Source organism: Elgaria multicarinata, chromosome 1 (genome assembly GCF_023053635.1).
Source record: "Elgaria multicarinata webbii isolate HBS135686 ecotype San Diego chromosome 1, rElgMul1.1.pri, whole genome shotgun sequence".
NCBI lineage: Eukaryota > Metazoa > Chordata > Lepidosauria > Squamata > Anguidae > Elgaria > Elgaria multicarinata.
In genome coordinates, this window is record NC_086171.1 from 62924849 (window position 1) to 62937030 (window position 12182).

Consider the following 12182-nt stretch of genomic DNA (forward strand, 5'->3'; position numbering starts at 1 on the left):
TCCCAAGTCTGGCACCGGATATTGCCTGAAGAGATGTTTGAACCAAGCTTGAAGGTTCTTGCTCAAGGGAAATGTTCATAAGTGGAAACTAAAAGAGATGAGCAATGTTTTGGAATCTGCAAGGGGATGGGCAGGGTTCATATAACCCTACTTATTTCTGTTACCTACATCAGCTGAGTAGCTACTGTGTATTTAATTAAACAATATCCTGCTTTTCAGCTTATAAACAAATTGCCAAAGTGGGTAACAACAAAATTAAAATAATTTAACAACAATTAGGAACAAGAAATCATAAGAACTGCATATTATAACAACCAGGATAACACAACACTTAAAAGCAGCAGAATAAAGTCACTCGATATGAAAACTTTCTGAGCACTGCCATAAACCCAGCAATGATCCATAACCTGCCAGAAGGTTGGGGCTCACCCCGTAAGCACAACCACCTCTGACTGCATTACAGAAACTTCAAGTCAGTTTCTCCGAGGCCCATTTTTAATTGACCATCCCATTTCCATCCCAGCTGGTTGTTATAAGAACTTAATGATGTTCAGAATTGGTGCCTGAAGTCGCTTGCTTTATTCTTTCTTACCCATCCAGCATTAAGGGTGGATCTAACAGCACCCCAACCTGTGAAACTCATCCTTAAGTGCAACCTCCATCCTATGGTGCAGTATGTCAAATCAGTTTCTCCTATGCTTGAATATTCATAGGGTCCCCTGGAAGGTCGCACACATTTTGTGGACATATACTTTTGATTGCTGTTTGGCTCTTCTTCATTTTTGTTCACTTGATCCTGGGCAAAGGATGCTAGCAAGATCTTGTAGTAAAGATGGTCTAGACTTCCTAACTGGTGATGTTATAATGTAACATTTATTTAAATACCATATACTGAAAGTTCCAACAGCACATCTATGTCTTCTGCTGTCAGGAGGAAATATCTGGTACTTGGTTTTGTGCTGAAACCCCATGAGGCCCTGTTTTCCCTTGTTTTTATTATATTAACAAACATCAATCCATAACCAGTTTTGTAGATCGCTAGTGCCATTTCTTTGCATTTGTTGGGTTCATCTTTTTTTCTATTTTGCTGCCTCATAAATTTTCAGGCATTTGATCTTTCTCTCTAGACATAGAACATTCTTGTTTGTGGAATTTAGAGGCAGCAGGGCTGACAGTACGATAATTAGCCTACTTATTGCCATCTTATATATATATACATGGAAAGAGTGAGCAGTGTTGCATTTGTCATCACAACAGTCATTGTTGTAAACCATTTAAGTTAATCTTCCTGTCCCTTTGTTTCTGCAGTTAGAGCAGTGAAAATCTGCTGTGCTTACAATTGCTTGTGTCTTGAAATAATGACTCAAGAGAGTAGCAAAAAGGCATTATGTTGGGGACAGCTGCAGAAATTTGTACACCCCAGCTCACTGCACAACACTTTCCCGAACTGAGACTGCTAGAAACCTAGAAACACCCTTTCGTAGATGCATATTTATTCTTGTCGATTACTGATTGCAACTGAGGTAAAGACTGTGTGCACATGCACACATATCACACCGAGAGCCAGGTTTGCATTTTGCATAACGTTTTTGCCACATTTATTTATTTTATTTAAAACATTTCTTGACCTCCTTTCAGGGCAGAAGCCCTCGCAAAGCTGTTTACAGCAGTAAAATACATAAAAACAAAATATTAAAGGCAATAAAAACATAAACACAAAACAATAAAAGCCAACAATAAAACTAACAACAACAATGGCAATAGCAACAGCAGTACTCATATCACGCGAAGGCCATAGTGAGATGATATGTTTTCAAGGCCTTCTTCAAAGCCTGCAATGACAGAGCTTGGTGGACCTCTGATGGGAGCTTGTTCCAAAGGTGAGGTCCTCCTATCTGTGGACACCCACCTAATTGCTTTCGCAGTTGGGCAAATGAGAAGTGTGGGCAGTCTGATATGGGTGAAGGCAGCCCTTCAAGTTGCTTGGTCCCAAACTGTTCAAGGCTTTAAAGGTCAAAACCAGCACTTTGAATTGGGCTCGGAAACACACAGGTAGCCAGTGCAGCTGGCGCAGTATAGGCATTATGTGATCAGATCGCCTCGCCCCCACCAATACACAGGCAGCCACATTTGCACCAGCTGAAGTTTCTGAACCATCTTCAGAGGCAGCTCCATGTACAGCGCATTCCAGTAGTTCAGGCTGGACATGACTAGTGCGTGGATAACTGAGGCAAGGTCCGTCCTTGCCAGATAGAGCCGCAGCTGGCGTTCCAGCCTAAGCTGGTGGAATGAACTGGACACAGCAGCCACCTAGGCTTCCTAGGTGGCTCAGTTAGCTCAGAGTCCAGGAGGACTCCCAGACTGCGCATTCGGTCTTTTAGGGGGAATGCAACCCCATCTAAGACCAGTTGTGAACCTCCATTCAAAGTAGTTGGTTTCCCAACCCCCAGTAATTCCATCTTATCTGGATTAAGCTTCAGCTTGTTCACCCTCATCCATCCCAAAACAGCCTCCAGGCATTGGTTTAAGAGCTCCACAGCCTCCCTGAGGGGGAAATGAGAGGTAGAGCTGAGTATCATCTGTGTACTGATGGAACTTCAGCCCAAACCTCTTGATGACTTCCCCCAGTTGTTTCATGTAGATGTGAAAAAGCATTGAAACACACCATGGAAACATTGTCAGGGATCCAGTTGACTGTGCTCATGACACCCATTCACTGCATGTTTACAAGTCACATCTCTTCTTCACATGTTATAGTGTTTGGCACATATAGCTTATTAGAAAACTTTAAGAACTTATTTTCAATCTTTTATTTTTAACCAGGTGCTGATCAGAGGTATAAGATATTGGTCTGGGGAGGGAGAGGGGGTGGGGCAGGAGCTGGCGGGCTGGATATTCAGCTAGAGGCTGGGAGTAGAGAGAAACATCAAGATAAAGGGGAGAGTGGAAGAGAAAGAGCAAGGTTAGTGGCTAGGGAGGGAGAGAAAAAAGAAGGCTAGGGATGAGGAAGGGAGAGAAATAGGTGAGGAGCTGAGAGAGAGAGAGAGAGAGAGCAAAGGGGAAAGGTCTGTGGGGATGGAAGTAGACTGGGCAAGCCAGCAACTCTTTCCATTTCCCTTTCTCCCCCAGTCTCTAGCCTATTCCTCTTCCCCACCCACCACTTCTTCACTAGCCAAGCCCCCATGGCAGCCATTATGTGACTAGACACATCCTCCTTGGGAGTCATTTTGTGGTGGTGCCCACAGCAGTTTCTCAAATTCCCAAATATGACCATGGGTCCAAAAAGGTTGGGGATCCCTGCTTTAATCCTTTAGTTATCCTTTGCCAAAGGAACCAATCAGTTTAGAAATTTGGATCTGAAACTATGCCACAACCAATCGCGTTGGAAGAATCAGCCTTGTCTATTTATATTCACCACTTGTTTGTTTGTTTCTCTCTCATGGTTGGGCATTAATTTCTGTTCCAGCTAGCTGACTTGTGACTGTCATTTCCATGGGTCCATGTCAATCAATCCTGAGGAGGGACAGTCTTCCACTCCAAGTGCAACTTTCTGGGCTTGGCCATGCCTCCTATGCCCAGAAAAACAGCCCATGTTGAGTCAGAAGAGTCTGGCTAGCATTGCTATTCCTCTGTGGTGTGAGGTGTCCAGTTGTCTGCACTCCAACCAGCATGCCTTGAGCTTCCACTTGGCTAAGGAAGGAGAACTGGCACTCATTGACTTCCAGCAGCCACAACGTCAAATCCAGCAGCAGTAATGAGAGGGCGCAAATGCAAAGAGAGTAGTGAAAGCAATAATGCAAATGGGTTTCCTGGGACCTCTCCTGTTTAACCTCAGCGATGTTACCAGCAACAGTGTGGTTGCTCTGGTCTGGTCTGTGGTTGCTCTGGTCTGCTTTCCCCCCACTCAGTGCCTCAGAGACTGAGCAGTTTGGCAGTTGTCAAATGACAATCACAGATATATTGAAAGAGTCGCTTTCAGGGTGTGTTTGCTAAGTTACAAGTGTAAATGACTTTGGCCATTTTCCCATAAATAAGAAAGAAAATAAGTTCAGTATTTGAAATGTAAGCTCTGTTATGTAGGCCTTTCTTCTTTTCTTTTTTCCTTGCTGAGGATATCTGCTTGTTCTAACGTGTGTTTGTTGAGATCTGAAGGTTACAAATCTTCGTGATCTGTCTGAGAATACATGTCTATAATGATGTGTGCCAAAGAACACCTGGAATACTCAGTCTTTTATCATATTTAGTTCTGGTTTAAATGGCCTGTCCTCACTGCCCAGGCTTGTTTGTACAAGTCAGCAATTGACAGTATCAGCTGAACTTGTTTAACTTGCTTGGCTCTTGCTGCACGCCCATTACATGTATACAGTATATTTGTCTCTTCATTGAAGATGTTACGTATGAAGTCTTTTGAGAATGTAAGGAGGTTGGTCTGCCACAGGGGCTCAAGCCAGATCCACTGATATTTAACACCCACTCTGGCCCTGACAACCAAATCTATGGAAGGGGGCAGGTTGTGGCTTTCAGTGGTGAAAGCAAGTCACTTTGGACATGCTGCATGGAGCATTGATTACTACTTTTCAGGATCTGGGACTGAAATCTGACTTTAAAATAGGAGTCAGGATTGTGCTTTAGCTTAAACTGGCAGCTGTTTTCAATTGCAGAAGAAAGGTGCCCTCATGTAGTTTTGTGTGCCTCCTTGGCTATTTCAGGTATACAAGCCACCCTTTCTCATTCATTGTACCTCCAAAGAAAAATGAAAATGCTTGACAAAGAAAATGGTTGTCTTTCTCATAGTATATCAAGTTCTACATACTTCTGGATGGGTATGGTTGCTCCTCATGGGGTCAAGAGGTGTGATTCTGTTGTAAATTAACTTGGAAAACATGTATTATTTATTTATTTATTTATTGCATTTTTATACTGCCCAATAGCTGAAGCTCTCTGGGCGGTTCACACAAATTAAAAACCATTCAAAATATAAAACAAACAGTATAAAAACATGATGTAAAATACAATGTAGTAACTGCTCTGAACGAATGTCCCTAGTGGCAGACTTTTGGGGTGGGGGTGGGGAATTTAAGTGGAGATTTGAAGTGAATCTGGTTGGCATGGTAAGTAATACAGGGAATAACCATTTTTAATTTCCATGGTAATCTCTGGAAATGTAGCTGTTCAATTACAATAATCTAGCAGGTTTTCTGTTCTCATTAACAGGCACTGACTTAAAGGATGAGCATTATCACTTGCCTATCGCCATCCATATTTGCCATAGAGAAATGAAGCCTCTAATCTACCTGACTAGCTTACTACCTGGTTTCTTACACTAAAACACTGAGAGCCAGTGTGGTGTTGCAAGCCAGTGTGGTGTAATGGCTACAGTGTTGGACTGGGAGTCGGGAGATCTGGGTTCTAGTTAGTCCCTACTCAGCCATGGGAACCCACTGGGTGACTTTGGGCCAGTCACAGACTCTCAGCCCAACTCACCTCACAGGGTTGTTGTGAGGATAAAGTGGAGAGGAGGAGGATTATGTATGCCGCCTTGAGTTCCTTGCAGGAAAAAACCGCAGGATATAAATGCAATAATAAACAAACACATGTCTGGTCTTGTAATAAAACAAGAGGGGCTCCAAATTTTGGCTTGTAGAATATGTGTGCTATAATCAGAGAGATGTGTGGAATTAAAAACTCTTGAGAAATTGCCCTCAATCTTCAAAGAAAAACTAGCTCACATTTTTAGGATGATCAAATTTAGAGACAAATTATCCAAAGGAATCCAACAAAAACACTTTCATTGTTTCCATACACACACATCTGCACTTTTTGTTTGTAATTTGGCTTCACTGGCCATGGAAAAGTAATTGCCCCAGACAGTAGTTAAGTCTATTTTTGCATGCCATTGTTATTCAATTGCACAGTTGCTCTAAAGGGCAAGTAAAAATGAGCTGCAATTTCATCTGGACCAAGCAAAACCATAAAGCTTTTACGTCAAAGGAGGCTTCTGTTTTGCATCCAGTCTTTTGTAGCAGCTTGCAAATAGCATGCAGTTTTTCTAACCAGAAAGCACACTTCCAACTTAATTGAAATTGCACTGGGGACTGGGCAGGAGAAAGTAATTCATTCTTCAGATTAACTGGTTTTGAAGAACCTTCCAAATTGAAAACTGCAAGTTGCGACTAATTGGGGTGGGGTGGGGGACCTAATTCAGTAGTATAGAGACGTAAACCATAGAGGAGAACCCAGGACCTTCCTCTTCCTTTTTAACATAAAATATAGGCTAATGTTTGTTAATCATTTTGTTCTGAGAATCAAATCAGACCAAAATTGAAGGTAAATAATCCTCCCAACTCTTTGCAGATTATTAGAACAGTAAGGAAATTCATCATCGTGTGTTCATAACTTATCACAATAAATTGGTATAAGTAGGGGGAACGTCTTTGAATCTTTTTCAAGTTGAGCTGGTGAGATAAGGTTACAAGGGAATGTAGAATGTAAGAGAATATATATGAATAAAATACTTGTTGAGGCATACATTAACATGTTTTCATCTGAAAACAGATCATAAAACAGCCTCATAAGTCTGTACTTGCAGGAGCTTCCATACCCACACACACACACGTTCACACATATAGTGTTGTTTCCTCCTCACTCAAGTGGACTAATAACAGAGCATTTGTTTACAGTAAAGACACACAGAGCTGTGCTCTCACATTGAGTGGAAGGATACTGTCATGTCTAGCCCTGCTTCCCCTGGTTTGGAAGAAGGTGTTTCAGGTAATCAATCAGAATTAGACTCTGAAGTAGAGGAGTCAGTGCCAGACACATGCCAGCCTGTACCAGTGGGAGAGAAAGCTCTCATGGGTTCTTCACCAGCTGGTGGTGAACTCTTTTCAGATCTTATCTTGTCAGGGGCAAATAATACACAGTCAGTAGGAAGCCAACATTCTTCCAAAGGAGAGAACACCAACAGGTTAGCTGATCCTAGAGTACGCTGCAGACTAAAATGGGCGGAGCGAAAGGAAGGCGAGAGAAAGTCGGCCCGGCTGCTGTCCCGTCAGAAGCTGCCTCAGAACTAGTCTCTCTGAAGTTAACATGTCTTGGGAAAGGGTTTTCCATTCTTCTTGAAAGGACAATTGTTTTGCTTAGTTTGCATAGTTTTCCCTAGGGGAAAGTTCCAAGAGATTAGACTCTCTTCAGGTGGGAAGAGATGTTTATTGCTTAAGTAAAGCTTTGTGGATTACTTAGCAGGCCTCGTTATTGTCTCCCAAGAAGGCAAGAGGTTTTGGGGAAACACGACAAATACTATGTGCATGTAGGAGCTCCATGGGTATATTTTACACATTTCATGTTAAGATTCACACTGAAGAAATTCTGTTGCCTTTGCATTACTAGTTTGATTCTGGCTCATATCACCTTTGGCCATCAGTTTCAGGAAGCTTCACTGGTCCATTAAAGGGACAAATGAATGGCATTTGTGTCATCACAGTGATTGCAGTGAAGGCTGCTAAGTTCTGTCTCAGGATATATGATTATACTTCTCAAGAACATGGAAACAATAATCACATCACTATAACTCTCTAATAACGCAGACTCAAGATGCCGAAGATTTACAAGATCAGCCATCACCAATCCCAGTTCACCGAGAAGAGGCTTCTGCACATCACTCATTCATTTTAATGGCCTGGGAAGATAATTATGCTCCTAAGTGTTTGACAGTTGATGCATTGTGGTAGTCCAGCATTTTGTAAGACATCTTCCAACAGCAGTGATTCTAAGCAAGCTATTTCTATAAATGAACACCACAATTAGTTCATGTATGATGATGACTGATTTTCCCACCATCAAACGGAAAGGAATTATGCCTTGAAATTTAATCTGCCATGGGATTTTTGCTGTCCATTTTAGCTGCACTGAAATCAAACCCAGGTTGTTGAAGCCAGTGGACTCTGAACTATCAAATAGAAGGATAAAGAACACAACTGAATCTTGTTCAATAAGCAGAGCAGCTTTTGTACATCAAATCTAGCTTTCCTCTAGAAAGCCACTTACTCCAACAGCTAAACTTGATATAAATGGCACAGTCGCTCTTGCGTATCTGTGGGAAAGGAGACATAGTCTGAAACCAAGTTGCTAGAAACAATTTAATCTGGGGTAAGAGTTCCATCCCCCCCCCTCGAAACACACACACACACACACACGTTAGGATTAGGGCATGTGCCCTTCCAAATGGCTTTGCTGGCTATATTGCAGCTAAAGCAGGAAATCTGCAAAGACACAGCTTCATGGATTCTAAGATGGGTGAAATAATGAGAAGGGGAAAGGTGAAGTCCCCCCACCCCCGGAAAATGTCTTCCTAAACCTTTGATAACTCTTCTTGTAATTACAGATAACTTCAAATGAAAAGCACTCTGAAAGCTTGAAGAATGATGGAGAAATTCTTGTCCGCACGCTAGAAAGACTGGCCCAAAGTGCCAGGTGAGTTCCCTTAGGCTTTCCAGAATTTCCAGGCTGTGTGCACATTCCTCCTCTTTCATCTGTATGTAATCACCTCTTGCACTACAAGCTTCTTGTGTTACCTCCTATACAATACTATCATCAAAACTCCTTTTATTCAAAGCTTTCTAGTTCCTCCACCCCACTCTTGGCTTCTCTGAGTTTGATCCTATGATGTGGCAGGTCAGAGCTATGTGGCATATTTCCCCCTTTCTTTCTTTTCCAACATCTCACCTCATATCCAGATACTAGTCTGTTGTTCCTGCATGCCTGACAGCAAATCAACCTCTTTGCCTTGTCTGAAAGTAATGGTGGTAGAGGAGATTTTAGCTACAGAGTGAACAGATACATCTTTCATTAAAAAAAAAGTAACTATCTGAAGACTGGGATGTCCACAAATATATCCCAAACCATATACCATCTGCTTTAGCCAGAGCAGTACAAGCATATGCCACAGCAGCTAAAACTGAACTTTTGCCCCTCTGCTTTACAATCCTGTGTAGGGGAGCAGCCATCTGCTATGATGCCACTTCACCACAGCAGCAATAGGTAAACACTAATGCAGTATAAGGTATGGCAGCTGCTGAACCCACACTGGAGCAGGAATCCAATCCTAGCGCCCGCTTGAGTGAACTAATTTGTGCCCTTGTGCAAGGATATATAAATCTGATGCTGTGAGAGTCATTGCCATAGGATTAAACTGCAAGACATAATTTGGAAGGCTAAGTGTGTGTTGGTTTGCCCAGAACATTTAAGATTCTGACATGGGTCACTATTTTCTACGATCTAATATTTTTTCCTGTTTAAGCTAGGGAATTATGGTTCCCTTTTATTCTTGTCCTCTCTTGATTTATGAAGGGAAATGGCTCTTCTGGCTGAGAAAAGGTGTGCTCTTCTAATACAGCATGGCTCAGTTAATTAAAAGTTGGCATTGGACATTGTGCTCAAATCTTAGCTGTGCTGCAGATTCAATAGCAGTCTGTGGGCTTGTCACAATCTCTCAGCCTGAGTTTCCCATTTGAAAAATGAGAATCTAGATTATTCACCTAATTATTAAAACATGTTATAGTTTGTAACCTGTCTTTAAAATGTTTCCACTGTGAGTCTTTGCCTTGCATGGGTGGGAATGTAGATCTAAAATACTCATTAACTAAATCTCTGCTTGGCCAAGGCACCATTTTGAGCTTTAGTCCCTCATCCCTAAAATAAGTATCAACTGGCTTCAACCAGATGATATGGGGATTGTTGAGGTAAGGAATCCATGGCACTTGGCATACAAAAGTTAGTAACGAATACCAACAGAAAAAATACTGCCATTTCCCCATGTAGATAGAAATACACACACACACACACACACACACACACACACACACACACACACACACACACACACACACACACCAGCCAAGTTGTTTTGAGGAATACTCCCTCTGCTGAGATGCTGCCTTTTAGATGGGCGAGTTTTATTTCCTATCCTCACAACACTTTTACCATTTTCCCCCAGAATACAGGGTTGTGATAAACTAAAAGCATTCAAGTTCATGAGAACTCTTAACTTAGGTCTTGTGTACAAAACTGTTTTTTTGCTGTACCCTCTTTTAAACCCGCATTTCAAAGAATGTGCAATTAGCATTAGGATGGTCTATGTTTTTTCTTCTTCTCCATACTGTCATGTAGATTTTTCTTCTTCTCTCTTGAGCATTGTTCCATAGCTCTTTATTCCTTCTTAGCGTGGGTCTTTATTCCTTCCTACCATATCACGAGCTCCTGCATGTTCACAAGTGTTTCACCTTCCCACATTTTTTAAATCGTTGATGGAATACTGGTAGTACATACATGTGCCTCAATCTAGCAAGGAAAACCCATGTGTGGAAGGAGGCCACACAACCATTACCCATATTGATGTTCCACTGAGCTAGCTGGAACGGTCTTTGGGTACCTACTCACACAAGACCACTATGCTTCCCTGTGCCTAGCGATTTTAGCCCTCTTATGGCTAAGCAGACTAGAATTTCTTAGAAAATAGACACTGAATCCCTCTGTGCATTGGCTTGTCATAAGGACCTTGTAAAGCAAAGCCTCTTCCTGAGTTTTTATTCTGACAACATCCATCCATGTATGTTTGTGAGTAGAGAGAGCACCCAAATAAAGACACACACACCTGAGCTTTGGTATAAACTAGGGCCTCTTTATTAATAAAGGAAATTTATCTGTCCCCTGGATCTGCGCGTGAAAGTGCGGGTATCTATTAGGCCCTCTCCTCAGGCATCTAGCCTGCTGTTAAGGGTGAGCCACTCTGCTAAGCCAGGAGCCTGGTCAAACCTGGCCCCTCTCTTAGGCCTCACACCATTGCAAGTGTGGTGAGACCTACCTGCATCATAATCCCACCCCATCCCGGAAATATTTTACAACAACCACACTCCACCTGTATTTTAGTGCACCTTTGTTGAGATGTTAAATTAAAACAGACCAAAACCATTTTTTATTGGTTCACAGCTTCATTAAAACAGAATGCTTTCCAGGTTTTTAAAGAAATGTTTGTACTGTTTGAATTCTGTTTGTGTCCCAAGATTGGGCATCCAAAAACCAGGCAAGACAACCTCCTGCCTAGTTTTCTTTGCAGCATCCAAGCCACTTGCCTGTCTTCCTGTGCTAAGTAGGTACTAACTATGCTATTGGAAACACTGGATGTTCAACTCCTGAAATTCATGATGAATATGGATTTTATAAGCAATACTAGGACACACTCCGGTATCAAACATGTGCCATTAATTTGAAGTGAAACAATTTACCCCCTCTGGATCAAAAAACTATGTTTAAATATATTTACCTTAAATTTCCTTGTCATTCACATTCATAATGAACTTTCCATTTGACATTTATTCCATGTAATGAAATATTGGATCCATTACGCAGTATGGAATAATACTTTTAAGTTTATGCAATGTTTTGCTCTGGCAGCAGCCTTTAGCAAAAGGGGATGATATGTAAGTGGAACAGCTGAAGCAGAGATAGGAACAGCAAAAGTCAATTACAATAGATTATCCCCCTCTCACTGCAAAACCCTATGGGAAAAGCACTGTGTTCTCCTTTATACCTCTACTGTTGAACCTACTTGTGAATTTCCTGCCTTCTTTTACCCAATTCCTTTTATCCAAGGTAACTACCGTCCCATTAATCAGAACCTCTCCTTTAAATCATCCGCTGCCCTTGTGCGCATGCACGCACAAGGCACTTCTCCCTTGAAGCCTTTTCTCAAGAGAACCACACTTTTCCTAGTCTAACTGCAACTGTATACTTCAAAATTGCCATGTGCAACTTCGCAAGAACCACTCTAGGGACAATGGTTGCAATCCACCACTGGCAGACATCTGCTCCTACAATGGAACTTTCCCCTCCTGCAGCCCACTGCCCCTCAAAAGCTGCTCTGGTATTTTGGGGGACCACAGCTTTTGAGGGAATCTGATTGAAGCCTTTCCATTTAATGGGAGGGGCCCATTGCATCAAACTCAGTGCCATCACTCCATCAGGCCACAGGTTTCTCAAAACATCTCTAGATATTATCATGCTAACTCCTGTTTTTTCTTCCCTTTCGTTAGCTTCCATGCTGATATAGTGATTGCTTCCTTGGCTTCTGAAATCCTCAAGAAAATTCAACACTATCAAGGCTCGTTTAATTAAGCCCACGGAAC

General features: G+C 42.0%; 1 protein-coding gene across 1 annotated transcript in view; it reads left to right on the forward strand.

The window, feature by feature from the left end:
• Positions 1 to 12182, forward strand: part of ULK4 (unc-51 like kinase 4) — a 206656-nt gene extending 194474 nt beyond the window's left edge. The window contains exons 36-37 of the mRNA XM_063129233.1: positions 8384 to 8472; positions 12090 to 12182. Of these exons, the coding sequence (XP_062985303.1) occupies positions 8384 to 8472; positions 12090 to 12171 (171 nt within the window). The 3' untranslated portion in view covers positions 12172 to 12182. The remainder of the gene's footprint in view (positions 1 to 8383; positions 8473 to 12089) is intronic.